The sequence below is a fragment of the Rhinolophus sinicus genome, linkage group LG18 (genome assembly GCF_036562045.2).
Source record: "Rhinolophus sinicus isolate RSC01 linkage group LG18, ASM3656204v1, whole genome shotgun sequence".
NCBI lineage: Eukaryota > Metazoa > Chordata > Mammalia > Chiroptera > Rhinolophidae > Rhinolophus > Rhinolophus sinicus.
Genome location: NC_133767.1, coordinates 2631038 through 2657117, shown reverse-complemented (window position 1 = coordinate 2657117; position 26080 = coordinate 2631038). Strand labels below are relative to the sequence as shown.

Here is a 26080-nt window from a genome sequence, read left to right as displayed (position 1 = left end):
GGAGCTGGCTTTGACTCCGAGAGTAAAAGAAAGAATGAAAGCTAGTACATCTGAGTTTAATATGGTTGGGGGCCTGGGGTGCTACCTTTTGAAAGAAAACTGGATAGAGCAGTGGTTCTCAGTCTTGGCTGCACCTGACTTTTGCTGGACTGATTTTTGAAAATCCAATGCCAAGGTTCTACTGCCCAGAGATTCATGTATAATTGATCTGGGGTAGGGTCAGGGATTTGTAGTTTTAAAAATCCCAGGTGCTCCTAATATGCAGTCTGTGTTGAGAACCACTGGGCAAAAGAAGGACAGAAGACTTCCTTGTCTTTCCTTATATCAGGCATGACAGAAAATGTTATCAGTCTGAAACAAGAAATGCAAGTTAATAATGAACCTATTTACATGCAGAGGCCTTTTCCTTGTTTTAAATGAGAAATAATAAGATAGCTTCATTCTCTTGTTCAGGCCCTCAAGGCAGCAACAACAAACCTTCAGGAGTTGCTCAAGGAACAAAGCTCTACTGTGGCCACTAGGCCGGAGGTTCCTAGTCAATGGAGGGGCCATATGACTATGGTCTCCACTGTATGTGGTGGATTACAAAAATGGCTAAAATATTTGCAGGTCAGCTCATCAAGAGGTGGAGTCTCTTTTCATATCTCTTGGATCTGGCTCTGTGTCCTACTCTGGCCAACAGACTGTGGCAAAGATGAATCTGTGCAAGTTCAAAGTCTCAATATCCACAGGCCTTGGAGCTTCCACTCCTGCTGGTCTTGGGAATGCTGCGACCACCACCATGTGAAGAAACCCAGGATACACTTCAGCTGGATGAAAGACATATGGCCCAGCTATCCCCGTTGCCCCAGACAACAGGAAGCAACCCCCATACAAGTGACTGAGGCCACAAACTGCGAACTGAGTAGAGTCACATGTCAGCCCTGAGGAGACCAGAAGAACCACCCAGCTGAGCCCCGCCCAATTTGCCAGGCCAGGGAATTGTGAACTAAATGAATAGTTGCTGTTTTAAGCTTCTAAGTTGTGGGGTAGTTAGTTATGCAGCATAGCAAACGAATATACTTTAGCTGCAGTGCTGAACAGGTAGGAAGAGCTCAATAATTATTTGTTGGCTGACTGAAATAAACCCATGCCTATATGGTCAATTAATCGATGACAAAGGAGTCAAGAATATACAATGGGGGTAAAGACAGTCTATTCAATAAATGGTGCTGGGAAAACTGGATATATGCACACACAAAAATTAAACCAGACCACCTTCTTACTCCATATGCAAGAATAAATTCAAAATGAATTAAATACTTAAATGTAACCATAAAACTCCTAGAGAAAACACAGACAGTAAACTCTTCAACACTATCCTTAGCAATGTTTTTTGGGATATGTCTCTTCAGGCAAGGGAAACAAATTAAAAGATAAATAAATGAGACTACATCAAACTAAAAACTTTTTGCACAGCAAAGGAAACCATCAACAAAATGAAAAGACCGCTTACTGAATGCGAGAAGATAGTCACCAATGATACATCTAATAAGGGGTTAATATCTAAAATTTATAAAGAACTCATACAATTCAACACCAAAAAAAATGAACAACCCAATTAAAAAATGGGCAGAGGATCTGAACAGACATTTCTCTAAAGAGGACATGTATTATAAATGGCCAACAGACATATAAAAAGATGTTCAATGTCACTAATCATCAGAGAAATGTAAATTAAAACCACAATGAAATATCACCTCACACCTGTCAGAATGGCCATCATCAATAAAACAACAAACAGTAAGTGTTGGCGAGGATGTGGAGAAAAGGGAACCCCTGTGCACTGTTGGGATTACAACTGGTGCAGCCACTATGGAAAACAGTGTGGAGGTCCCTCAAAAAATTAAAAATAGAACTACTTTATGGCTCAGCAATTCCACTCCTGGGTATTTATCCAAAGAAATCCAAAACACTAATTTGAAAAGATACATGCACCCCCATGTTCATTGCAGTGTTATTTACAATAGCCAAGATATGGAAGCAATGTAAGTGCCCATCAATAGACGATTGGATAAAGAGGTGGTACATACATACAATGGAATATTACTCTGCCATAAAAAATGAAATCATATCATTTGTGACAACATGGATGGACCTGGAGGGCATTATGCTGAGTGAAATAAGTCAGACAGAGAAAGACAAATACCATATGATCTCACTTACATAGGGAATCTAAAGAACAAAATACATGAACAAACAAAACAGAAACAGAGTCATAGATACAGAGAAGAAACTGATGGTTGCCAGATGGGACTGGGGTTGGGGAGCTGGGTGATAAAGGTGAAAGGATTAAGCAGTACCAATTGGTAGTTACAAAATAGTCATGGGGATGTAACGTACAGCATAGGAAATAGAGTCAATAATATTGTAATAACTACATATGGTGCCACGTGAGTTCTGGACTGATTGGTGGGATCAATTTGTAAATTATGTGATGTCTGACCACTGTGTTGTATGCCTGAAACTAATATAAAATAATGCTGGATGTCAACTGTAATCGAAAAATAAAAAAGAAATAAAAAGAAATTTTTTAAAAGCATAAAGAAGTAGTGAGGTGTGTGTGTATGTGAGTATGTGTGTGTAAAGCAGAAAACTAACTTTGTCTCCATGAAGGGAATACTAAAATGTACTTTTCTTAAAGGCAAATTGGGATCAAACCTACATCCTAATGAGAATCAAATGGTGTGGAGGGACCACCCATGGTCAGCTAGACATGGATAGAGCATCAGGCGTGAGGACTCTCCTTTCTGGAACGAGCCCTCTAAAACTACCTTGACGTTTATGCGGAAGAACATTGAATCTTGTGGGGGGGGGGGGAAGAGTCAGATATTTATAAACATACCAGAAACTACAAAACTTGATGGCAAAAAAACCCAAAAAAACTGAGCTGACATTTCTTAACAATAGTCTAGGTGCCAAATGCTTGACACACACGATCTCCTTTGATCTGCACAACAAATACACAAGGTAGGGGCCGCTATTTTATCTCTGTTTCACAGTGGAGAACCTGAGGCTTGCCTCGATTTGCTGAAGGTCTCAGGATTAGGAAGTGGAAGAGCTGGGACTGAAACCGAGGTCTGTTTAACTCCAATGTCCATGCTCGTACCCATGACTGCTCTCCCCCTCTAACTGGGCACTGGACCTTGCTGGTTGGCCAAAATATGGTTTCCTCACTGGTGTCCATCCAACCTCACTCTAAACAATAAAGACATGCCTTACCCCTGAGAGCTATCTCTTGGGGAATGGAAAACCAGGAAAGAATATGGACTAGATTGGTAGAAGCCAACTCGCAGTATGAAAAATGGAATTCTACCTATATGTGGGCCAGGAAGGTAACTCCAACCAAAAGGACAAGGCTGAATACCTGGGGAAAAAGAGTCTCTTCTTCTCTAAGTAATCATTTAGCCCCTTCTGGATTTCCTCCAACAGAGAGTTGGATTCTTGAAGCTTCTCAGCCATCCGTGGCTGGTCTGCTGCCATCAGGACCCTGGGATCTTTCACCTAGGTTCCATCAAAAAGGTGAGAATCATCACAGGGTTCCCAGATTCGGAGACCGGTCATGGTATGAGTGTATGACCAGCCCCTCAACTTACGACGCCCTGCCCAGCTAAGCGTCTCCTAATCCACAAGGGTGAGTCCCCACGTAACACGACCTTATGCCTCTGGCCATGGGTGACTGGGACAGGGCTGGGCACCTAAACCCAGGCAAGCCAATTACATTTGAACTTTTGGGACTTTGGAATTCAGACCATGACATTCCATACGAGTCTGGGCTGGCTCCTTGAAGGAGAGGGCTTTGCTGCTGTGTGACAATCATCTTCCACTATGTGACTGAGTGGGATTTCCAAGGCCTCTTCTTTCTATTTCCATGTTGGCATTTTTAACAATAACTTTTGAAATTAGAAGAAATATGTAACACATCAAATGTGCACAAATCTAGTTTCCTTACAAGTTTCAAGGGGCATGGCTACAGTGCACAGTGAGGAACATCTGTACGGCACATTCCTGCTGGTGAGATGTGCGAGGGGTAGGTCGGGGGCAGGGGAAAACTCACCGCTTGGGACATGAGTGATTTCCAGTAACCATCAACAACGGCAAATTTCCTGCCCTCTTCTGGCATCTGGGCTATGATGTCCTCTGAACTGAAGATCGGTTCCAGGTACAGCCAGGTGGCTTGGCATTTCAACCAGGCGTCCACATTTTCCTGCACACGGACTAGCTTTTCTTCCCACTTCTGCAAAGTTAGCATTTTATATCTGAATCATTAGCCTGCCAGTCTGTATTACAAGCCCAAATGGACTCATTCATTTATCCACTCATCCCCTTGTTTAACAAATCCTTACTGAGTGCCCCCTAAATTCTGGTCACTGCTGGAGGCCATGTGGATACAGCAATGAATGAAACAAATGACCCCGCCCTCATGGAGCTTACATTCAGATGGAATCATCATCATCACCATCATCGTTATTATTGATTATCCTTGTTATTGACAAATAAATGATGGGCTGAGTGTTTTTGTATGTGTAACCAATTTAATCCAATAGACTTATGATGGCGATATTATTACACCATCACACTTTACAAATACAGAAACTGTGACACACAGTTTACATAACTTGCCCAAAGTTAACTAATAAGGGGCAGAGCCAGAATTTGAACCTAGTAGTCTGGCTTCAGATCTGTGTCCTTAGCCTGTGCCACTTCTACAGACAACGAGTGAAGGAGGCCAGGTCCCTACCCTCGAGTAGTATAGGGTCTAGCTCACTCTAGTCCAGGGAATTTTCACACACTTTCCAAATGTATTTTTATTCAGTGCATTCAAATCATCTCATATTCCCTTTGGCAGACTGGTGCAAAGGCTTAGCACGCTATATGGTTATTTGCTTTCAGTCTTGTGTTATTTTTTTTTTTCCAATCAGGAGGAAATTTGTTAAATGAACTGAAAAACCTTCTCCTTCCTCCAGGAAACCCAGAGCTAACTGGACATCACACAACACATCCTCTTACCCGGCATTCTGCTTCTATTGGTTTGACGAATGGGGACCCACACATGGTCTGGGTCTTAATTACGTGGTCATCCAGCAGCAGTTGAATGTCATCAACTGCACACAAGATGTTTGTATCCTGCAAACAAACATGCCCCGCCCTGTCAGAATCACAAGACACACACCCCCGCTTTTCATGCTGATTCCCCAAAGACTCACAGCTCAGATCTCCACCCCACTGGGACAGGAATCTATGTCTGACAGGGGATGGAATTTCTCTTTTCTTCCTTGAAAATGTTCTTACAGACACATATTTTCTACTTCCTTTGCAGAAATCAGCTGGCCTAAGCCCAGACCTGCAACTGGTGTCTGCTGGGGGGAGGACGAGCTCTGCCCTTCTCTATGTCCCTACTTCCTGTCCCCTGGCTTTCCTGCTCTCCCTCAGGTGGGGTCAGCTGGTAATCTGACTGGTGATGCCTGGACTGGTGAATCCCAAACTATGTGCTCAGGGCACTGAAGCAAACCCACAGCCAATAACTGTGGTTACTTAAATATAACATACACGTGTTTCTTTGACTTTACATATATTTTTTTCCAAACAGCTGTTAAGGTGACAGTACACAGATACTTATTGTTTGAACCTAATTACTTCATAAACAAGGCTATGAGGTATTTCTTTTTTGGGGGCGGGAGTAACCATGAAAAAAGTACTTAGACACAAAACATGCCGTGAACCAAGAAAGTTTGGGAACCTTGGCCTATAATTTACTAGGCCACAGTTTACTACCGTGTTTCCCTGAAAATAAGACCGGGTTTCATATTTATTTTTGCTCCAAAAGACGCATTAGGGCATATTTCCAGGGGATGTCTTATTTTTTTATGTAAAACAATCTACATTTATTGAAATACAGTCATGTCATCTTCTTCTGGAACACATTATCATAACGTACTAAATGCGTCCGTCTGGCTGACGATATTAACTGGGGCTTATTTTCAGGGTAGGTCTTATTTTCAGGGAAACATGATAGTTGAGATGACTGTATCTTAAAGGTCAGCCTTGTACGTGGATGGCACTTTTCCTCCTAGCCCATCATGGCAAGGAGGCTGACAAGCGTCTGTCCCCTTGTGGCAGGTCTACGGCACCAGGTGTGCCTTAAAAATACAGATGCCCACGCATTCTGGGGGTGGAGGAGTCAGAAAGAATCAACTGGGATTTTTTTTTTTTTTTTTTTTTTTTTTGCGAAGCACTAAGCATTGTTTAATCCCGGTGTGCTTCTGCGGGACCTTGGAGCCTTCTCTGGGAGATGCTAATTCCGGAGACTTGTCAGCTCCTTGGCACTGGGAAAGCTGTTGCTCTGAATCCAAAGGGGTCTCTCATTTGAAGATGTGCCCCTCCAGTGGTGCCCAGAGGAAGGATGAGTGACACAGGAAGGCGGCCGGCAGGAAACACGAATGCTCGGCACAGCGATTACAGACAACCGTACGGCTTAGAAACGTCAGAGTTGCTAAGATACTAGATCTTAATTGTTCCCACCACAAAAAAGAAATGATAATTCTACGGTGGTAATCATATTGCAATGGATAAATGTATCAAATCCACACTGTGTGCCTTCAGTGACACACTGTTCTATGTCAATTGTATCTCAATAAAGGTAAATTAAATGGATCCTTCTTCCTCAGTGAGTTCTGTAACTGACTACATGATACAGGGGCCGCTGGCGGGTGTGGGGGGGGCGGGGGCTGGACACTGGGAGTGAGACTCACGGTGTCCCTGTACTTCGCGAAGTTGAAAGTTAGGTTAACCCAGTCTTGCTTCATCTTGTCCAGGTTTTTCTCCAGAGAATATTCCTTACTGGCGGCTGCTCCAATGGGCTCCAGTCTGAAACAGAGAACAGAGACAGGCAACAGGAGGAGCCAGTGAAAACACGGAAGAGGATGAATTTCAGCTCATCCTTAAGAGAAATGCAAAAGCCCTCGATTGTACTGAATTACTATCCTACTCTAAGATTTGCCAGCTACCTCCAATGTTTTGCAGGGTGTCTAACCCTCAGCACTAGAGACTTTTCGGGCTGTGTTATGGACTGAATTGTGTCTCCTCAAAATCGTGTGCTGAAGTCCTAACCCAGCCTGTGAGGTGCCCTATTGGTACCTCAGAATTCGAGGTACTGTTTGGAGATGGGGTCCTTAAAGAGGCGGTAAATTAAACTGAGGTCCTAGGTGGGTCCTAATTCAATCTGACTGGGGTCCTCACTAACAGAGGGAAGACACAGGGAGAAGGCAGCTATCTGTCTATAAGCCAAGGACAGAGGCCTCAGGAGAAACCAATCTCGCCAATGCTTTGATCTTAGACTTCCAGCTTCCCAGGACTGAGAAAACAAATGTTGTTTGAGCCACCCAGCCTATCGCATGAGTTACAGCAGCCCTAGCTAATTACGACAGGGTGGCTAATCCTTTGCTCTGGGTGGGGTGAGAGGGGTGCGCCCTGGGCACTGCAGGATGTTTAGCAGCATCCCTGGCCTCTATGCACTAGATGCCAGGAACAGACGCCCCTCCATCCCCACCTCTTGACAGTCATGGCAATCAAAAATGTTGCCAAAGGTCCCCTGGGATTGCAAAATCGTCCCCAATCGAGAACTACTGTTTTAAGGTCATTAAGACAACATCTCTTTTTTCCATTTTCATTTACTTTTCCCCACCTTATTTACTCTAGAATTATTCTTCTTTTTGTTCAGATCTGAGAACTTCTGTTAACTCATGTGACAGTTTTGGCTTCACGTCCAGTCCCTACCTTTTTAAAAAGACACCTGCTGTTTTCCTGATATGCTGTGTCCACCCATCTGTAGCCCCTCTGTCCCACAGAAAGGGGGAGGGAGAGAAGGAGGGAAAGAAGGGGAAGACAAATTCCTTTCTTCTTGTTTCTACATGGAGCTCCGGGTCCTAAACTCCCACATGGCCAGACAATTGGGCAGCAAAGTTCTCAGAAGGAGGAGCAGGAATTATTCATCTCTTTGCCCCAACATTCATCTTTTACTGCACCCTCGACTGCAGAAAGACCAACTGGTCTTTACTTAGAGGTCAGCACGCTGAAGCCCAGAGGAAGTAAGTGACGTGTCCAAAGCCCCACCCAGAGGGGAGAGCCGGGAGCAGGTCTGGACATCGGCTCCCCTGACTCCTAATCCGGTGCTGCTGCCTCCCCGAAGGGCCTTCTCCCCTCACTTTGTCAGAACGCGCACTAGAGTTAGTTGTTCAGGTGGTTTGAACACTTAGGGCCAACTAAACAGAGATGAGAGCCCTTGTTTAGCCTCATGCAGGGAGGCAGATGAAGCCCAGATAATGCCAAACACGACTGAACAAGACCTCAGCGGCATGGTCACCATCCTAAATGGGGCCTTTTTGGGAGACAACCCGAAAAAGCGTGTGAATAGGGGATAATTCATGGAAGCAGGTGCCAACCTAGGTGAGTATGAGACGTAAAGCCTGGCTGTATGGCTGCGACCAAGGCCCTTGACAGTTAGTAGGTACCCATGACCCAATATTAGGGGTTGTTGGTGTATTTAAATAAGATTAAATGCTTGCAACACACCGTAGGACTTATAATGATGCAACTAATTGCACGGGGAGGGATTAATCAGTTTAGGAGTCTGTGAAGTGTATCAAGAGTTGACCTTCCCCAAAGGTGCGAAAGCAATTCACGGGCTGTGGGCTGGGATAGAGCTGCACTGACAGGGGTGGTGGGGAACGGGGAACATGACAGTTCCCTGACAGGCAGTGGCTGAGATCTTGATAGTTAAACCAGTTTAGGCTGCTCGCCTTAACTCACAGCCCTCACAGTAATCACCTACTATTCTTCCCATTCTACAGATGAGGAGACTGAGGCCCGCAGAGGTGAACACCTTGGCCAACGCCTCACCCCTTCTGGATCTGTCACTTGAGCATGTTGGTGTGGAGAGTGGCTGAGTCAGTGCGTGTTCGCTTGGTCTCTGTCTCCTTGGATGGGTTTATTTTTCAGGTGTAAAGGGTAACGGTCAGCTAGCCAGCCTGGGCTCCAGCCTTGGTTCTTTCACTTACTACCTGTGACCTCTGGTGAGTTATTTTCTGTCTCTAACCAATTTCTTCCTCTATAACATGTGAATATTAGTAGCTAGACCATTATGTTGTTGTGATGGGTAACTTGGTTAATGTTCCTAAGTGCTGGGTGCAGCCTAAACGCTCAACAGATGGTATCTCTTGGAAGCATCTTATTGGGGGAAATGAGGCCCTTGAATAAAATAACCTAGATGCAGTAGAAACGCATGTGACTCTAGGGTTACTCATTAAAAAAAGGACAGTAATGGTGGTATTGGGGGGTGGACCACAAAGGGGCTCTATAATAAATCGGACAAGTCCGGGAAGCAAAAGTAACCTCCCAGGGAGACCCGAATCATAAATTCCCAGCTGAGCAGGTTTCTCCCACCTCCATATCATCGACCTTAATTCCAAATGCATTTAAAAAAAACGTAAACTGTCATTTTGGGAAGCATTTTCCTCAGTCTGTTGAGATCTTGCTTCCAGGCAAATCCTGTTTGGTTCAGATAAACTATAATAAGCTCTTATGAAAATGTTCTACATGTTTGGACATTCTTATGTCGATGGGGGTATCACACTATTCAGACAGCAGAGAATTTGGGGGGCCTGGAAGCACCTTAGATTAGGCCTGGTTTGCCATGTGTGGGGGAGGGTTCTCGAACTCCACCTTGGATCAGAATCGCCTGAAGCAACCCTGTCCATTCAAAATACAACATGAGCCACATGTCATTTTAAAGTTTCTAATAGTCACATTTTAAAAAGTAATAAGAAAAAGGTGAAATTAATTTTAATAATTTAACTCAACATATCTAAACTATTATCTTTTCAACACATAGTCAATATTAAAATTAGATACTGTGTTGTTGTTTTCTTAATAAGGCTGTGAAATCCAGCCTGTATCTTACACTTCTCGCACCTCTAATTTGGAATTGCTGTATTTCAAGGGCTTAATAGCTCCATGTGGCTAGCTGACCTGGAGGACTGGTTAAAAAACACATGGCAGATTCCACCCCCAAATTTCTGATTCAGTAGATGGGGGTGGGACCTGAGAACATGCATTTCTAATAAATTCCCAGGTGATGTCAACACAGCATCTTCCTATCCATTGCCCTGAAGGAAGTGTGGAAAAACAAACAGGGTCCTGAGAATGTCTAGTCCTAAAAAGAGCAATTCAAATAGTACAAATTCTCACACACAGACTCCAGGGGCATTTGGAGAAGGGGAGTAAGCAAGTGACAAGCTCTTTCACTTGATCATGTTTCAGGGAGTTTTAGAGCTCAGAGAGCCAGCCACTCTTGTTTGTTGTTTGGGTTTTTTTTGTTTAAAGAAGGGGAAACTGAGGCCCAGAAATGTTAAATGGTTTTTCCTGAAGTCACTGACAGCTGGGCTTACAGTTCTGGCTCAAAGAACTTCCCCAAAACAATTTCCCTTTGAACGAAAATTTCTGACTCAGTTTTCTAGTCATAATCTGTTGTCAATTCTGCAGCTAGTCACGGGATGTGGGGGTTACTAAAAAGTCTTAGGTTACGCTAAACCAGAAGGAAGAAAACAGCCTGCTATGAGGCCAGTCCTACCACGGTGGGACTGCACAGCTACTTTGACCAAATAACTTCCTGAAGGGGGGGGAGGGAGCCTTACTTGTCAATGAATTTGCTGAATCCAAATTCCAGCATATTTGCGAGACAAGTCGTTTCTGTGGGCTTTATTTCACAGCCGACGAGCTCACTGATCTGCAAAGATGAGAGGAAAATAAGCATTTTTGGTTCAAGGCAGTGACTTTGCAGTGATGATGGAATGTTCTGTCTCTGCAGCTCCCGGTACAGTAGCCCCAGTCACCTTCACTGGTTAGCCCTGGACATGTGGCTAGTACAACTGACAGACTGAGTTTTCTACTTTACTTCAATTTAAACAGGTGCCTGTCGCCAGTGGCTATGGATTGGCAGCTGCACGTCTGAAGAGGTGGGAGGCAGCCCAGGATCCACACTGCCTTGCGTCTGGTTTACGGCGGGGGGCAGGTCCACCGGCATGCGGCACAGTGCAAACTTGTCGGCATTTCGGGGGCTGGGCCTGTCTGGTTTGTTTTTGTGCTGCCAGGGCCTAGTGCAAAGCCTGGTCCAGGACAGAAGCTGCAGTATTTGCTTAATAAGGGGAGGAAGTCGTGAGTACATGTGACAGGCAGACCCCCAATTCTGTGCCCCGAGGCTGCGGGAAAGGAGGCAGGGCTCCCGCAAACACCTTCCTTTCCATCCCAGTGCGCTAACTTGTTGGAAATGTGAGCACTTGGTGTTCCTTTCCTTTGGTGTCAATGATCCGCTGAGCTTGTGTTTTAAATGAAAACATCCCTGAGCAAGGTCTTCAGGGAAGTCTCTGGCGGCTTTTGAACACCTCTCCCGGGCACTGCAAGATCTGGGCAGTCTGAGGGTTACGCGTGCTCAAGAGAACAAGGGCAGCAGGGAGTACGACTGGAAAACCTCACCTACTGCCCAAGTTTGTCCTTGGCCAGCCCCAGAAGGACTAAAGAATGTCAGAGCAGAAAGGGACAGGAGAGTTGTCATGTTCTGTCATTTAGCCTTGTGTCCCCGGCGCCTGGCATTTCGTAGGCATCGATACATATTTGTATAGTGAAAGCAGGAGCGAGCCAGCTAATTCAAATGGCTGAGGACACCTGGAGGACCACTAGGAGATGAAATAATAAAAGGACCATTTACTGGGGGCTCACTAGGTGGTAGGCACTGTCTCAAGAGCTTTTGGTACTTATTTCCTTCTCCCAACATAATAAAGAAGTTTTTATTAGTGTTTTACCTATAAGGAAATTAAGACAAAGAAATTAAGTATCTTGTCCACCACCATCCAGCTACCAAATGGTACAATTGGGACTTGGATCTAATTCAGACTCCAAAGCTCTTATGCGTCTCTCACAGGTCTTCCAGGTACAGTTGTGTGAGTTATACGTTGCTTCACTTTGGAACGGTCAACTCACACTGCGCTGCACAAAAACAGCACTCCTTCGACTTGTGCAGTGTTCAAGCTGCACAACTGGTCCTGCGAGCCCTGGGCCCACCTTCTCTAAGACCTGGGTTCTGGGCGTGCTCTCAGATTGGGTCCTTCCAGAGCCAGTGTCCTCAGCCGTGTGTATGGTCCCGAGAGGGCCACCCAGGCCAGGTCGGAGACGAATCTGCCTCTGGACGCTCACCTCCACCTCGGCACACAGAAGCTCCCTGGTCGGGGCACTTTAAGGCCACTGCCAGCCCATGAACGTGATCATCATTATAGAAACACAGTGAATTTTTCCTTCCTCTGCTCAGTGTTCACACCACGCTTATCACCCTCACACTTGGTTGCTTATAAAAATCCCACCTATTTTTAGGGAGAATATTTATCATTCTCATTTATAGACTCAAAGGCTGAAAGAAGAATGCCAAATATTTCTGAATACTGCGTGCTGGACAAACCCAAGCAGGAGTCAGCAGGCACGGTTAGAAACCTCCCCCCACCAAGGTGTGACTTTGTCTTCTGTGTCCCCAAGGTCAAGGAACCAAGCAAGGCCCCTCCCACTGTAACTCAACAGCCTTCTGACCCTTTAAACTTCAGAGCAGACAAGGAGAGCCTTGGTGGCCACTGGCTGGCACAGCACTCAACCACAAGTCCTGGGGTCCCCAAAGAAAAGGGTCAAAGGCTCATGTGCAGAGGCAGGCAGTTCACCCCTTAACCTGCCCGCTTCCTTCCTTCAAAGGGGTGTGAGCCCCATGATCACGCCCCCCTCCCGGCGGCCAACATGCTCCTTTCAGAAAGGAGGCGCTTGACCCATAATGGCGCCTGCCTCCCAGGGGTGACCAGGGGCGACCAGGGGCGGGCTGCCAGGGGAGGGGGCAGTTTCCACACCTGCTGCCAGTGCCGGGCTTTCAGCCCCGGGTTGCAGGAAATGGTGAGGACAGGTACATGCTGCCTGAACTTCTCAATCTTCATTTTCACGTTCTCTACTAAGCGTCTGGGTGCAGGCACGTCAGCGAAGGTCTTGGTCAATTTGTATATCGTCCTCCACATAAGCCCTATTTCCTCCGCGATTTCCTCAGCATTCAGTAAAAAGAGGGGTCCTGAAATAGAAAAGACGGGGTGAGCGGAGGGTCAGACCCCGAGGTAGATGTCAGTCGCGTGCACCTTTAATTCCCAGTACTGAGAAGTGGGCCTACGGTATGGAGACTGGAACAAGCACAGGCTTTGGAGCTGGGTCTGGAGCTGAAACTTCCACTCAGCCGGTGCAGCCGTAGGCGTGTTTACTGAACCTTTCAAAGCCTCAGCAGAATCACCTGTGATACACAGGTGACAATGGACGCCTTAGAGGGTGGCCGTGCACATAAGTGAGACGTGTACAGAGGCTAACATGGCGCCTGGCATGTAACACAAGGCAGATCGGGAACTAATTGTCAGGAGGTTACGGATGCTGTTCCTGAAGGATTAAAAGGTGCTCCACAGACGCTGTGAAATATTAGCAACCGCGGGCCGTGAGTGATGGAGACATGGGAGCTCTCTGTTCCGTTCTGGCAACTTTTATGTGGGCTTGCCGTTATTTAAAAATGGATTATTTTAAAAACAAAGAATGACACCTCAAATGCAAATGAAAACTTCTGCTCTGTGAAAGACACTCTCCTAAGAACAAGAGGACCGGCCACAAACGAGGCCAATGGTGTTTAGTGACGGCAACACCCCCCACACTGCCGGAGCTAACGATGCAGAAGGTACCCTCGTCCTTCCCTCGCCCTCCCTGTCCCTGGCTCCACATCAGATCCATCATTAGCCCCGTTGGCGCTGGAGGAAAGTTTCTAGAAGTGTCCAGCACCCTGGCTGGCCCTTCCTGAGGCCACATAGCAGTGGAACCGCCATCTTCTGCCCCGACCCTTTGCCTCGCTGAGTCACTACCCGATCCATGTCTCTGGGGGGCTGCGTACTGTTTGACCCTGGCAATGGGTCCGGCGCTTTGATCCCAGCCTTCCCTCACTCTCAGGTCAGGAAAGTCTGACTGTGGCTGCCTTAATCCTGGGTACCAGGACATGGAGCACAGCTCAGCCAGAACCTGAAGTTCAGACTCTGCGTCAGAGCTCGCTGGGCTGGCTCCGTGACCCGACCCCCAGCCGCCCCACAGAGGGAGCGGCTCACCGTTCATCCACTCCTCGGACTTGGTGCTGAACTCATACGTCGTCACCCACAGCTGCTCGTAGGGCACTTTGTTGGTCATCACCGTTTGCAGGAGAGGGAAGGTGCTCTTCTCCTTTTCCAACAGCTCCTCCTCCTTGTTGATCAACTGCAGGGCAAAAGGGGGTGCTGTGTGTGGGTGGGCGGGCCTCCTGAGCCCAGAAGCCACCGTGGCAAATCCCTCAATTCTCTGAGAACCAAGTGGAGGAAGCTGCTTGTTCGTCTGGAGAGCAAGGGAGGAAAACAAGGCATGGACTCAAGCAAGAAGGTCAGTTTGTCCCTCCAAGGGCCATGGCAGCTGAGATCTAGTTGGGTGAAACTCTAGGATAATCTGCCACTTGCTCCACCAACTTCGTTCCCACGGTAACATACCCATGTCCCCATGTGCACAATTTTCACATGTACTCAAGCTGTTTACACGACGTTGCCTTCTTGTGCTGGCTTGCCTCAGAGGGAAGAACTTTAATGGTTAAAGAACTTGCTAGTTGAATTTCAGGACAAGTTACTTAGCTCCTCCAAGTTTTAACACTCTCATTTTAAATAGGGATAAATAGGGGTAATAAGAGTACATCCCACAAAAGTTTGTTACGGGCATTAAGTGACACATCGCACAGGAAGCCCTTTGCACAGTGCTAAGCACGTGATAAAGGCTCAATGCACGTGAGCAATCATTCTATTATAATATCTTCTCTGTGTTCTCAGTGACCAACAAAAAGCTAATATAACGTAGGATATGGACAAAGGTAGTTGAAAGTACCAATGAAAGAACCAGTCAATCCATCAACCAACACTAGCCACCTGACAGGTAAAGTTAGGAAAATACAAAACCAACGACCAGAAACTGTAAGAGAGCAGCACAGAGTCGGAGGTCCCCACCCCAAGTCCCCAAACCTCAAACTCCACGAGTGCCTGGTCTAGGTTCTTAGAAAGCTCGTGAAGCTTTTCCACGTTGTTCTTCATTTCTTCTGTAGTCATTACTTCACGCTTCCTAAAACCTTCCAGGTCCTTGTTATAGCCCTCGAGTTTCAACTCAAACTCTGAGCATCTGAAAGTAAAGACAGCCCAAATCACATTGTGATTTTCAAAGTCACAGGATCGCTCACCCACACGCAAGCCTAGGGCAAATTTGATCTCTCATGCGACACACACACCTTTCGTTCTTGTTACTGGGTTTTTTTTCTGGACAGCGGACCTAAGACACATTTTGAAGGTAGCGACTAAATGGGTTTCCCCTTCAGCCCCAATTCCCGTTCTGTGTAGAAATCCCTGCTTATATCCACTCTGTCTTTCTTGTGAGAATTTGAGGGGTGAAGGGACCTCAAATGGGGCAGTAGGAGTGTCATGTGTGAAGTGGATAGTAATTGGTATGGATCTGAAGTTCATAAACAAACTGTGAAAGCTTGTGCATGAGTGCGTGTCTTTCCCAGGTACATAGTACCTGCCCACATCACTGGATTGCCTGAGTTTTCAGTATGTCTACATGTTCTTTGTCACTGCATGAAAATCTTTCCTTAGCAGCCAAGCACACCTCCATGTCCAGCAAAGAGCAGCGCACAGAGTAGAGATCCATACTGAACAATGAAGGAATAACGATGACAGCCACGCTGGCTCTGACAAGACCAGCTGCACAGTAGGCATTTTGTCAGCCTCCTGCCAGGCCTTTATTATCGCTGTCCTGCTCTGTCACACATCTGTGGTCTCCAAGGGAAGGCGGATTCTGCTGTGATTCTTGCAAGGCCGTTATTACACGCCCCTATTTTTGTCGTTTTTTTCTCTCTGCACAGCCAAATTCCAACTGCTCGAGGCGGGGGAGGGGGGGGCACTGGCAGGGTTCTACAGGGAAGCAGCCTAAAGAGAGCATCCCTCGGTGGGAAACAAAAGGAAATTCCTTCTCCACCAACTGTCTTCAGCCCTCGCCCACGCGTTGCTGTGGGGGGATCCAGACAGAAGCAGGAAACGGGCAGTGTGTTCTGAAGCGGGGTATCGTTTCTAAAACAACCTCGGACACTCCCTGTACCTTTTCATGAGGTCCATCTCTGCCTGGTCCCTCTTGCTAAAGAGCAGGTTTCGGCTGTTTTCAAAGACGTCTTCAATCTGGTCTGGCCAGAGGAGCAGGGCGCTGTTTAACTTGATATCCTCTTCTGCAAAACACACACAGTCTGCTTCGGACGCTGCTCAGCAGAGGTCAGCATGCACGGAATTAAGGCAGCAGAACAAGAGGTCAACAGCCATGGGCGGGGGTGGGGGGCAATGAACGGGTGGGCCCGTTATGGATGAATGACAGCCAACATTTACTCAGCATGTACCAAGGGCCAGGCTAGAAGGTAGACAGTATTATCATCTTTGTTTTAACAGAAGGGGGACAGTTAAGCAGTTGGTCAAGGTCACCACTAGAACGTGGCAAAGCAGATTTCAAATCCAGGTCTAACCAACTTCCAAGCCTATGTTCTAACCACTACACTTTACTGCCTTCCTGAGCTGGGTCAGAGCAGAGTAAGAACCTGGGACGAAGTTCCGGTTCTACTCTTTAAGCCATTTCATCCCATCTGAGTCTCAGTCTCCCTGTCGGTTAAATGGCAGTAGTAATATCAACTCCAGGTGCCCGATGCGTCCCCATGGCTCTGGTCAAAATGTCCTGGGCTCCTCTGTACCCTTGGGATTCAGGCGGCAGAGACCAGTGAGAGAATCGAGTGTGCACATGGTCAAGGGCACAGCTCCAGAAGGTGCCGGAGGGTGGTCAGGAGATACTTGTCCCCCCAGGCCCTCTCTCTCCCTCCCATCACCGTTCCCCCCCAACGCTGTGAACACCAGGTAATTCACAGGTATTTCCAGAGGAAAACAGCTCTGACACGTGGCTTGTGGAAAGCACAGCAGCTTTTCCTACAAACCTGGTCCTGACAAACTCTAACTTGTCCCCATAAGCCTTGAAGGGGCTCTAGGACCTCTTTCCGTTTACGGTAGGCAGGGGCAGGAAGGAAAGGGCCCTGGCCTCCTCAAAGCTGGAACTGTACAGTAGTGACAGACAAACGAAATCTCCCCATTTGTAAAAAGACTCAGCGTTTGGACGTGCTTTTCCAGGAATACCAGGAACAAGATACCAAGACAGGTATCTACGAACTAGTCAGTCCCTGGATATTTCTTCTTTTCGTCTAATGATAAGATCGCCTCTGTCTGATTCAAATTCCTGTGGGTAGGAGCATGAGTTAGCGCCTCTACCACGTGGGAGCACTTGAAAGCAGCCTCCGGTATTGATGTTCAGTGGGGGGAGGGGTGACTCACTCTCCCCCCTTCCGACTCCTTTTCCTTAAAAATATAAAGATATGCATCCACCCGCTTGTACACGTATGGCTTACGGGGCAAGTCTGCATAATCCATCAGGAACTCCAGCCGTTCAATTGCATCTCTCAGTTGCCTCCGGAGTTTGAACACAGTGACGTCACTGGATTTCTTTAAGAATTTAATGAGTGTCACGAGCTCCTCCGTGTTGACGGGAATCTCACTGACCTTGTCTGCGATGTTGCTGTACTGACTGCAGATGCTACCGGAAAAAACAGCCATGATCATCCTCACCATCGTCACCTGAAATCACTTTCTCACAAGACCCATCACGCTAAACAGACGTGATTCCTATTTGGAGACAGGAACAATGGCTTCCCACTTTCCTCCACCTGGAAATCCTGGATGGATGGGAGGCACATGCACACTACACGTCTGGGGTAACAACAGCAGAAACAGGAACAATATCTGACAGGCAGTAAGTCCTTCACTATGTGTCACGCCCCCTTCTAATCACCGAACACGTATAGAGCTCATTTAACCTTCACAAAGATCCTAAGAGGTAGGGATTATTATCACAGACGTTCTAGAATGGGAGGAAGGGGTGCTGGGGAACTTCATCCACAGGACCACGGCATGCAGTGTCAGAGGCAGGATCTGAGCCGGTTTGAACTGACGGCATGCACATAACACTGTCCTTGCACAATCTTCCATGTTCTTTCCTCCCCACAGCTGTCTAAGATGTCAGCACTTAGCATGACCTTGAAAGCTACACGTTGAAGATGTAAAGTCACCATTTGCTTGAGTTTCTGAATGCGCACAGTAGGTCTCCTCCACCAGCTGGAGCTACCCTGAGCAAGAAATAAACTTCTATTGCATTCAGTCATGACATTGTGGGTCTGTGTGTTACAGCATCTAGCCCAGCCGACCCAACGCAGGTAGATGCTCTCAGACTCACAGACGACTGCCGGATGTGAATCCATCCTTCTCCCTTTCGTATGAGACTACATTGAGTAAATACCATGTGGCCACTGGCTGTCAGCCTCTTGGGAGGGCCCAGAAGGGTGGCAGCAGACCTAGCATCTTCCAGACCCTCTAAAAGGTCCCGAGTACAGGTTGGTGATATCAGGAAACTGACCAACAAAACACCTTAGCAAGATCGAGGGATAAACTGAGCACAGGAAACACTGCCTTCTAGAGGTAGAGACAACATCACTTCAAACCTACAAGGCCAGGGATCCCAGCGGACAGGGCTATCCTCTGTCTGGTGCAGGGGATGGCACAAGGAAGACCAACAAATCTTGTACCACTCTGTGCCCTCTCTCTACCTGCTGTCATTGTTTGGATGAGAATTCTCACCGTGACACAAACAAGCACTGAACCAAAGAGATCATTCCGTACGTGCACTCTGGGTCCTGCATGCTGCTCCATACTATTCAGGTCACTGTTCGAGCGACTTTAGACAGTGTCCCTGGAGTGGACATGAGTGGCATGCCCACTTCCTACCAATGCACTCCAAGGTGCCCCAGCCTCTATGCCCAGAGCACCCCATTCTAGGGTACACCTGGTTACAGGAAACAGGAAGGCACCCCACTCAGCACTGGCAGGGCAGTTAAGTGGCAAGGTCAGGGTTTGGGATCAGACGACTCAAATTGAAACTCACTTAGTAGGCAAGTTAGGTTTCCTTTCTGGGCCTCATTTTCTCCTCCATTCAGGAAGGCGTCTCCTATCTGTCTTACCTGCCTCATGAGTTATCGAGAAGGTCAAATGAGTCACAGTCACTATTTTTAAGACCAAAGAAACAGTTAACTCAGCCACCAAACTGGGGTTTCTGCATGCTTAGAGATGCCTGGGTTTGGAATGGGACCCTCATTTTCACTTATATTAAAAAGGCCTAAGAAGGCTGACAGACCTCAGACCTAACAGCAGAGTCTGCACAGCAGTGGTTCTACGGAGGTCTGCAAGCGCCCTGTGCCTCTGCCGTCCGCTGGACGATGGGTGAGAGGACCCACGACCTCCAGCAGCCAAGTCCACGCAGCAGCACCTCCCCGAGGTTGCCGCAAGAAGGCGAAGGCTGCAGGATCAGAGATGCGGCGCCACGATGCTTCCCCTGCCACTCAAGCCCCACGCAGTGTTCTCCCTGCTGTTTGCCTGCTGGCCTGAACCCGACTCCCCTGCCACTCTCACTTCGGGGCAGAAACAACTGGAACTAGAAGTTTAGTCTGGTCATTGTTAGAAGGCGTCAGATCTGGCTACGTTTCCATTCTCCCGTCGGGCCAAACACCGCTGTTATTTCTGCGCACACATAACGGTACCTGCTGTTGGTGTTCCGGTTTATATCCACTTGGAAGTGAATCAGACGGTCACTAAGATTTTCGGCTCTCTCACAGAGATCATAATTTAGAAACATGGCGTCAAGGCAGAACATGGCCAATGGCACGGAAATGTGCATGGACGCGATTTCATTTCTCCGTTTTTTTATGCTGTTGATCCTCTATAAAAAAAGAGCATATGCTTAGCTGAATGTGCCTGCCGTCTCTATGCACCTACCCACAGCCTCACCCCCGACCAGCCACATCCGATGGTGAGCGCAGCATCTATGCCAACAAAACACACTGAATGCTCAGTGGACGGTCACCAAGGTGTGAAATGTCAAGTGGCATCTCCTACCGTCACAAAATCCTCAATTTCATGATTTTCTTTCAGGAATGCAGTGATATTTTGCTCTGCCATGTTATCCAAGAGGTCATCATACTTTTTGTATACATTTAAGTACCTTCCATGTTGAAGAGCATAAAATCAAACAAATAAATAAAGGTTACCTAATCAGATTAGTCAGAGTGGCAAACGAAGAGATCACAACATAAAAATTAGCCCAAACCAAGAGAGAGAAATATAATGTGGGAAAATGTACAATGAACTGGAAATTCAGAACTCTCACTTCAAACTCCAATTTCATTACTTCCTGGCGGCGTGAATTAGACAAGATATTTCTCTTTTTCAAAGATCAGTGTCTTTAATTTTATGTGGAAATGATAACGCCTCTTAGGGCTGTTGTAAAGCTAACCTGTAACAATGTGTATAGATAAAGCGATTAATACTGAGCCTTACATACAGTGAATGTGCAATAAATATTATTTCCTATCCCTCCTTCCAGCTCTAAAATTCTATGTCTAAATTTTAAGATGAAAACTTGGAACCAATAAACCTAAAATCAATTGAATAAAGTTAAGTTTCCCTCTGTCTGTGAACAGATCTTGCAGCAATGGCAGGGCCGGGTTCCCCCACATCGAGGATGTGTCTGGGATGCTTCCCAATCTGAGGCCATGATTTTCAGACTAGGTTAGCGGCAGTTCTCAGCTGGGGGGGATTCTGGCCCCAGGGACAGAATCTCGGCCATGTCTGGGAACGTGTTTGGCTGTCACACCTGGGGGAGGGTCCTGCTAGCCTCTAACCAGCAGAGGCCAGGGACGCTGCTAAAAAGCTTACCGTGCCCAGGACGGCTCCATAGTACAGAATTTGCGGGTCTGAATGTCAAGCTGCAGCAAAGAAGCCCTCCCAGGTGAGGGTCCTGGTTTGCGTGAGACAGTCCAGGTGACACCTGTTGTCCCCTGGTAATTGCTAAGCACACCCTTTTCGCTCTGCCAGTGTCTCAGTTTGGAAGCTGCCTTCTACGGTCACCCTAACTCGTGACTACCCATGTGAGACAGTCTACAGCGTGACGACTAAGGAACATTCAGATCACTTGTCCTCAGTCCCTTTGCTTTCAGCCCCAAGTCCACGAAGCTCTGAAAAGAGGAAGTCGCTTCACGATCCATTTGACAGCAAAAGCTGCCCTGAATGGATGTGAGGCCGCTGGTGTGAATATTCAGTGGTCGCTGCAGAAATGTCCATGTTCGGTCATGGGGTGCAGCCCCAGATCCTGCCACAGTACAGGACACGTGCCTGTGTCACTGGTGTAAAACCCGGAAATTCCCAAATGCCCAAGCCTGTCTGGCCTCAAGGCTTTCAGATAATGGAGGTGGGCCTGGAACTGAACTGGAATTCTGGTTCTCCTACTGACTTGCTGCGTCACATTGGGAAGCGGACAGTGTTCTCATCTGTAAAATGGGGATAACCCACGGGAGTAAGTACTGGCTATTATCACGTCTTATTTCAGGTGCATGGAACAGTGATTGTTCACTTGACGATGGTTAAGAATTCTAAACCAATGGCCCAAAGGCTAATAACTAAGTCACAACTTACTTGTGGGGACCAACTTGGTTTTTCTGAAATACCACGAAAGCTTGATCCACAAAATCAGAAACCAGTTTTTCTTCAGGGTTAACGGTTCGAAGAATCAGATTACATCCTTTCAACTCTGAGAACAGGACAGATTCCACCTAAAGAGTAGAAACCACCTTTGGATGCCACAAGACGTCCACCAGACACGAGAAGGGAGACACATCAAAATGCCAAGCCCTACAGCGGGCTCATTTCCAGGACCCCAGCTGCAGCCCTACTCCACCTCCCCTTGGACAGGTCGGGCCCTCTCTTCTCTCCCTCTTGCAGGATTATCCATCTTTCTAATCCCTGCTCCTTTCAAGTCTCATGTCCTTAGAGAGTCCCCCAGACCCCAGTGGATGTTAGGTTTCCCTGCTTCAAATTCACATTCTGAACTTTTTCCACTCGGCCCTCATCACAGCTGTCGTTAAATGAATGTGTAACGAGCTGTTCTAGCTCACGAGGGCTGGGATCACATTTGACTTTGTCACTATTGTGACAGGCCCACCAGGAGCTTGGCACATAGTAAATGCTCAATCAATATTGCGCGAGTGAATGGATATTATGGCGGTGCTCGCCCCGCCCTCCCATCCCTTTTTCTATCCAATGAGAAGCGACTAGAGATAAGGGTTCTAATCCTGACTCGGCCACTGACTGGCTGTGTGACCTTAGGTAAGCTAATTCTCCTCTCTGGACTCCTGCTTTCTCATCTGAAGAAAAGGAGAGATACACTAGATTCCTCTCTCAGCTCAAAGAGGGGAAAAAAGCAATGACTTTATCACCAAGAGGCACAAAGAGTATCTCGTCTGAAAATTCAAACGCTCCAACTTCTCGATGGCATGTGTACGTCTCTGAGAAACGTTCTCGTTGGCATCACTCGTGAAGGCTGCAAAGTCCCCGCTGGGGACCCACTACCTTCCACTGCCCTGGCCGCTAAGGAAGTTTCTGGTGATCACTGTCAGAACAGACCTCAGAGTGCTTTCCTGGGTTACACCAGCTATGTGCTATTGATGAGAAAACATCGAATTAGAAGGGGGCAAAGGAAGTGCAAACATCTGCGATCTGCGTTTTCCCTCTTGGGTTAATCCAAAGGTTTGTAAGCCAGTGCCAGGTTTCTCTGCTGTGGCCGGTGGCTGAAGACAGGAGATGAGGGGTCATAGAGCGTGTAGACGGAATGGGTTAGGGCCCCACAGCTGGTGCTTCCTTCTCCTGGGGAGAATTCTATCGAAACAGGAAATGTTGCCTCCTGTTGCCCTTTAAACGTGGCTGGTTCTCCCGCACCCTGCAGAACCGGCTGCAGAACTGAGCTGAGAACAACGGCAGCCTTTTGGGTCATCACTGTCACTGTCTCTTATCTTCCTGGCTCTCTGATCCTGGACTTCTTGGTTCTGTCATCACCCTCGGTGCTGATGCCTGCAACACTTCAACTTTGGCATTTCCCTGGCACTTTGAGTGAGAAAATTCTCCCACCAGGAGAGAGACTGGCCTGAGCAGCCTTCCCATAGTAACATATGTGTTTTTCGGATTATGAAAGTAACGGCTGCTAATGCTGGTTTAACTCCTTAGTGCATTTTTAGCTTTAGAAAACCCTTCCCTTACCTCATCCAGCTTCGTTTTATTTATGCCTTTCACCTCTCTTCACTCAGTCAATCAGTATTAAATCAGTACAGCATCCATGTTTCTCTCAGGTTTTCTTCTCTCTTGTTTTTTTTTTTTTCCCACTAAGACAAATATTTGCTAACATTTGCTTTGGTTTCCTTCAGTAACTTTCCCACAAATATGCTTTCCTTCTGCACCCTGACAGCTATTTTCAAACATCTCATGCTGACGTTTTCCCCAACTTTAAAAATTCATGGTTAACCATAAATAAGGCAGGACTGGTAGGGGTGGAGGTACTGTCCATCTGTTGCTCCTCTTAGATACTCAAGCAGAGCGATTACTCTCACATTCTCACTGCGCAGTTCAGGAGAGAAGTCTGAGGGATTCGGGGCAGGACCCAATGCTGTGCATGTCTCTGGATGGAGAACTTGGGGCCTGGGCAGCTTTTTCTCATAGTCTGATGAAGTCACTGGCAATCACTTGGGCCTAGCTTTCAAACGTGGAACTAACGGTGACCTGTGGCTGCGTGGTCTTAAGCATTACATCCACTGAATCTCCTACCAGCCCCTGCTGGGCTGTTTGCGGGAGCAGACTGTGAGCCCCGGGATCTCCCAGCACAGCTGCCTGCAAACACTGCTGATCAGCAGAGGTGAAGGAGAGGTCGTGTGGTCTGTACTTTATCTGTCCCCAAGCCCCACACTTATTCTTCCAAATTACAGGGTCTTCTCTTTCATTTCCTTCCTGGGGATACTGATTGTAGGAGAGCTGCCTGCTGTTTCTTTCCCCTCCACACACCCGGGTTTCTTGTTAACCAGGCTCAGTTCAGTTCAAAACCCTAAATTCAGAGTTCTCTGGTGGAATCAACCGGAGCATTTGGTTTCACATGCTTCCCTACAAACCCCAACTTGAACCTTGAGCTCTTAGGACCAATCCTGGAAGTACAGAACTGCAAGGAGAACAGTGCATAAGGGTATCCACGCATCACACATAATGGAAGTCGGGGGGAGGGAGTAGGCAGGGAAACAGAAACACCCCACAAGTCCTTCCCTATGTGAGGTCTGACACTGGCCCCCTTGCTACCTTCAACCACCCAAGGGAAGTAGAATACGGAACACGAAGAGTCACAGTCGCATGGGTGACTCTGCCCAGTCCTACGTCTGCTAACACATGTCTACAATCAGATGAGCAATTCAACCCGGAAAGGAAACTGGAAAGCGCTTGGGTCAGGAGGGGAGGCTTCAGTCTCTGCCCTCGACATCAAAGTGGTTAAACCGACAAACATCTGGAACTTCAAGAGCTGAGTCAGGTATAGTTTTATGAAGATTCTTGGCAAGTTCATGGCAACTGCTCCTTCATGAACGACCACCCCACGTTGGCTATGGCTTGGGACACACCTGCCCTTTTGAGGTTGACACCATGCGGGGAGCTCTACTCGCTCACATAGGAACTGTCAATGCCCAGTTCTGGGAGGCATGAGTATCTCTCTGTGGCCCAAGTCCTCTTTCTGGGGTCACGGCGGGTGCACTTGGGATAGATCACCCCAAGTGAAACTCCCCGCATTGAACATCTGGTACAAACAGCCATCTAAAATATATTTTACACAATACGTAACTCAAAGCACAAACGGATGATGAAGCGAATACTGTACCTTGGGGATCCCCTCAGAGTTCTTAATAATTTCCAGGAAAGAGTTGTGTATTAGCTCCCAGCAGCCATCAAAGGATGGATTGAAGACGATAATGGGCTCATCAACCTCCAGGTTGATCCTGATCAGCTGAGGTGTGAAGAACTCCGTCTCTTGGTAAGGCTCCTGGAAATCGTTCCCGTCCTTCAGGAGACAGAAGACAGAGCGACAGTCACACAGTGGGGCCTTCCAGAGCCAACGGAGCGGATTTCACCCGTTCCCAGGACGACATGAACACCCGAGAAGGAAACGGAGGGTATCATGCACTGTTCGTGTTTCAGATAAGGGCTCGGGATGGCTTAGCCCAGCCTGAGCTCATCCTCTCTCTTTCCCCAAAGCTTTCATTCAGAATGTTTACTTTGCTGGGAAATTCCTGCATCGAATTTCCAAATCCTTCGCATCTTTCAATTTCAGCTCAAAATCGCCTCCTCTGGGAAGCCTCCCTGTTTCCTGGCAAGATGTAATCTCTTCTACTTCCAAACTTCCCATATTTCCACTTCCGCGTGGTATTTTACCTTTCTCGGAGAGATTTAGCTCATCTTTTCTACTCTAAACTTGAGGGCAGGATCTGTGTCTGAACCATCTCTCTCTTCCAAAATATCCAAGATAGCATTCGGCACATAGCAAGTGACCAACAAGAAAATTTTGACTGAATCCAAAAGTATAATTAGTTATCTGTCTACCTCAAATGAGTTGCTAATGAGCATACAGTCTATTTTAGACACTCAAAATGTCAGCCTTCCTGTAACAGAAATATTGGCTTGGACCTATTCCTAACTCTTTACACAGGCTAGTCATACAAGAAAACTCATAAACAACAGTGCCTAATGAAATTGCCACAGGGCAGCTATTAATATAAAGTACTTGTCTGACTAATTGCTTTTAGACATTTCTAGATCCGTTTAAGGATGACTGACATTTGTTGAACACCGACTATGTATCAAATACCCATAAATTCCCCCTTCTTTCAGGCATA

At 47.1% G+C, this 26080-nt stretch overlaps 1 protein-coding gene across 1 annotated transcript in view; it reads right to left on the bottom strand.

The window, feature by feature from the left end:
* The window catches only part of DNAH3 (dynein axonemal heavy chain 3), a 108465-nt gene that overhangs the window by 68570 nt on the left and 13815 nt on the right, over positions 1-26080 (bottom strand). Inside the window, exons 10-23 of the mRNA XM_074323111.1 lie at positions 25069-25248; positions 21804-21940; positions 20229-20334; positions 19874-20052; positions 17636-17820; positions 16300-16423; positions 15174-15327; positions 14247-14391; positions 12975-13186; positions 10731-10822; positions 6792-6906; positions 5050-5166; positions 4097-4276; positions 3407-3543 (exon numbers count right to left, since the gene is read on the bottom strand). Coding sequence (XP_074179212.1) covers positions 3407-3543; positions 4097-4276; positions 5050-5166; positions 6792-6906; positions 10731-10822; positions 12975-13186; positions 14247-14391; positions 15174-15327; positions 16300-16423; positions 17636-17820; positions 19874-20052; positions 20229-20334; positions 21804-21940; positions 25069-25248 — 2063 coding nt within the window. The remainder of the gene's footprint in view (positions 1-3406; positions 3544-4096; positions 4277-5049; positions 5167-6791; positions 6907-10730; positions 10823-12974; positions 13187-14246; positions 14392-15173; positions 15328-16299; positions 16424-17635; positions 17821-19873; positions 20053-20228; positions 20335-21803; positions 21941-25068; positions 25249-26080) is intronic.